This window comes from Bison bison, unplaced genomic scaffold, assembly GCF_000754665.1.
Source record: "Bison bison bison isolate TAMUID 2011002044 unplaced genomic scaffold, Bison_UMD1.0 scf7180017864527, whole genome shotgun sequence".
Lineage (NCBI taxonomy): Eukaryota > Metazoa > Chordata > Mammalia > Artiodactyla > Bovidae > Bison > Bison bison.
Window position 1 is genome coordinate 762,313 of NW_011495078.1, and position 3,530 is coordinate 765,842.

The window sequence follows — 3,530 nt, forward strand, 5'->3', positions numbered from 1 at the left end:
GGGGGGGGCGGGGCGCGGGGTGGCCGGGAGCCACGCTCGGGAGTGTGCCCCAGCGGGGGGTGGGGCGTCCATCCTGGCCTCTGTCCCGAGCATGGCCCTGGTGGGCAGGGGTGGGGGGGTCCATCCTGGGCCTCTGTCCCGAGTGTGGCCCCAGCAGGGGACGGGGTGTCCATCCTGGCTTCTGTCCCAAGCATGGCCCCGGTGGGCGGGGGGTCCATTCTAGCCTCTGTCCTGAGCGTGGCCCCGGCGGGCAGGGATCCATCTGGCCTCTGTCCCGAGTGTGGCCCTGGCGGGCGGGTGCAGGGGGTCCATCCTGGCCTCTGTCCCGCATCCCAGGCTTCCTTGGGTCCCTGTGCACCGCCCTGTTTGCATCATACGCTGTCCAGGGAAAGCGGCTGGAGCAGTGGGGGCGAGACATGCTTCGGACAGTGCCGCTGGCCGAGGAGTACTGCAAGAAGACCATCCGGCACCTGGCAGGTGAGCCGGCTCCCGGCAGCTCCATCCACACACAGAGTGAAGTGGCCAGGCCCAGGGGGAGGGGGCTCCGTGTGACAGGCGGACCCCAGGTCTGTGGTCTGTGGTGTCACCTGGCCGCAGAGCGGGAGGCCCGGTGTGGGGACCCTCTCTGGGTTCTTGAGACGCAGGTTCCCCCTCACCCCCAGCATCATCCATGAGCCAGTGGAGCTGCACAACGATTCAGAAAAGTTACCAGTGCCTCTGGGGCTTGAATGTCAGGCCATTAATTAGGGGCAATGAATGTCCTGTCTCCTGACTTTGCAGGCACAGCATTGAGTTAATAAAAACACTCATGTTCAGAATTTCCATGAGAAGCCGCTTTGATCTTGCGATGGTTGCCTTACTTCAGCCCATCATCAAGCATCCTTTCCCCTCTCCATCTTCCCTGCTAGTATCTCAAAGCAGCTACAATGTGAGCATCTTTTGATTTTGGGAGCCATTGCTAAAGCCCCAGGCCCCCCTCCAAGCCCATCTGGGCTGGGGCATGGGCTCTGCCTCTGGCCCTCCCCATCGCTGTCCACAGTGCCCGGCTGGACGGCCGGCACAGCCTGCTTCCCGCTCTTTGTGTCTAGAGTACCAGGAACACTGGTTTTACTTTGAAGCTAAGTGGCAGTTCTACCTGGAGGAGAGGAAAATCATCGAGGACACAGAGAACGAGGCCAGCTTTCCTGACCGCTATGATGCAGAGGAGAGGGAAAAAGTAGGCTCTTGGGCCCGAGATGGATGGGGTGGGAGAAGTGGGGGCCACTGCCCCGGGTCCCAGGCCAAGTCCTGCCTACCGCCCCCACCTGTGGGGAACCAGGGAGGTGAGCTGAGGGAGCGTGTGGGGGGCTGTGGAAAACTTCATGCAGGAAGCCCGTTTGAAATGGCTACTGCTTTTATGGTTTCATCTTCTTGAATACAAACACAATTTGTGCAAAAATAGTCCATCTCACTTCATCTCTTCTGAAGACCAGGGATATAGGGTTGTCTAGGATGAATAAATTGGTGCAAACCAGTGGCATTCCCCATGCTGAGAAAACCCCTGAAGTGGCTGAAATCACCGGGATCATGATTGGCAACACAAGAGAAAGCCTGTGTAGCTACAGTTTAACCAAGACAGACATTTATTATCCTCACATAAAGGGTATTCAGAGCTGGTCAGAAGTCTCTTGCAGTGAGGAACTGAGGATCTTCCTGTTTGGCTGCTCTGCTATTCTGAGAACTTGCCTCATAGTCCAAACTGGCTGCTCCCGCTCCAGCCAGCACACCTGTATTCCAGGTGTCAGGAAGGTGTGGAGGAAGAAGCAGCACCCACCCTTTCCTTTTTAAGTGTTTCCTACTGCCCTTTCATTTATCCCTCACGAGTCCCCTGATGCAGAAAGACTCAGTCACGCTGTTCTGGAGATGCTGCTGCCTCAGACCAACTGGCTTGTTGCCAAGGTGCAGCGGTGTGACCGGCCTGTGTCCATCTCCCTGGCTGTGTCTGGCCCCTGCCCCTTATCAGTTTTCTCTCCCAGAGGGACCTGCCCTGAGGCCCCAGCCGCTTGAGCCACCGTTGCTCCCACTGTGTCCACCGACTGGTCTGCAGCCCAGAAAACACCCACAACCCACCCAGCCTCACTTGTCCCCGTGCCCCGCGCAGGCCACAGTGACGCCCGACCACAACATTCCAGGCCCCTTGCCAGCCATCTGCATCACAGAATTTGCCGCCTTTGTCTGCGGGACAGCTCGGGTGTGAGAGCCCTGGGAAGCAGGCCTTTCCTGCCCACTGTCCACCCTCAGCCGAGGGCAGTGCCTGGACACAGGGGTGTCACATCAGTGCAGGGGAGGGCTGGGAACTGTGCCCCGAGGCCCTCGGCATGGCCCGGGCCAGGCCTCTGACCCGTGGTGCCTTCCCCAGACGTACAGGAAATGGAGCTCTGAGGGTCGCGGGGGCCGGCGGGGCCACGACGCCCCCATGATCGCCTACGACGCCCTCCTGGGAGCCAAGGGCAGCTGGACGGAGCTGTGCCGCCGTGCCATGTTCCATGGAGGTGAGGGGCCGCCTGCGGGCCTCCTGCTGGGAGGAACACCCACCTCCCCAGCACCAGGGGGCCTCTCCGAGCGCCCAGGGGTGCCCAGCGGCACCTCTCGGGGCAGGCAGAGGGGAGAAGGGGGCAGCGACCTGGGGCCTCGGGCGGGTAGGGAGGAGGGGGCTGGGAGGCGAGGTCAGCGGGTGGGGGCACCGTGAGGACATCACCCCTTCAAGGCTGTCCCCTGAGTGCTGGGTCCTGGGCTGGGAAGACCTCTGCACGCCAGGGGTCCAGCCGTCCAAGGAGCGGGCGGGGACACCCCACCCCCTCACTGGGCTGAGGTCAGGGCTGCCGAGGTCAGGGCAGAGGCTGAGACAGCTCAGCCCCCTGGTGAGGGGATGCGGGGCCGGGGGCGGGGACCACGGGGCAGCTCTGAGGGTCCCGCCTCTTCCAGGTGAGAGCGGGGCCACCGGGGCCATCGCTGGCTGCCTGTTCGGGCTGCTGCACGGCCTGGACGCCGTCCCCGCAGGGCTGTACCGCGAGCTGGAGCACCAGGAGGAGCTGAGGCGCCTGGGCGAGGCGCTGCACCGCCTGTCCTCGCAGGAGAAGTAAAGCCCTCCCCGCGGGGCCACACGCAGCCCCGCGCCGTCTTAACCCGCCCTCCGGGCTCCCGGGGCCTAACTGCTGCATAAAATGCATTGTTTGTCCGGTGAGCGTGTCCTCCCTGCCCTGGCCGAGCCTCATGCCTTACTGATGTCACTCTGCGTTCAACAGCCTCAGACCTCCAAATACAAGGTCACGAAGGGCCTCTTGGACACTCGGTGTATTTTATTCTGTTGCAAAACTAACGCTCTCTGCTCACTGACTGGACAGCACTAACCGCCACGGCTCAGCTGGGACGGTCTCGGGCTGCAGGGCGTTCTGCACGGCTGCTTTCTAGCTCTTAGCGAGGCCTGTCCACCCCACACACCGCTGGGTTCCCAGCCCCGGGGGGCAGCTGCTGTGTCTGCATCCTCACTG

General features: G+C 62.3%; 1 protein-coding gene across 1 annotated transcript in view; it reads left to right on the forward strand.

Moving 5' to 3' along the window:
- Positions 1-3,217, forward strand: part of ADPRHL1 (ADP-ribosylhydrolase like 1) — a 13,095-nt gene extending 9,878 nt beyond the window's left edge. The window contains exons 4-7 of the mRNA XM_010831442.1: positions 337-477; positions 1,089-1,216; positions 2,399-2,531; positions 2,965-3,217. Coding sequence (XP_010829744.1) covers positions 337-477; positions 1,089-1,216; positions 2,399-2,531; positions 2,965-3,122 — 560 coding nt within the window. The 3' untranslated portion in view covers positions 3,123-3,217. The remainder of the gene's footprint in view (positions 1-336; positions 478-1,088; positions 1,217-2,398; positions 2,532-2,964) is intronic.
- The last annotated feature ends 313 nt before the right edge of the window (positions 3,218-3,530 follow it).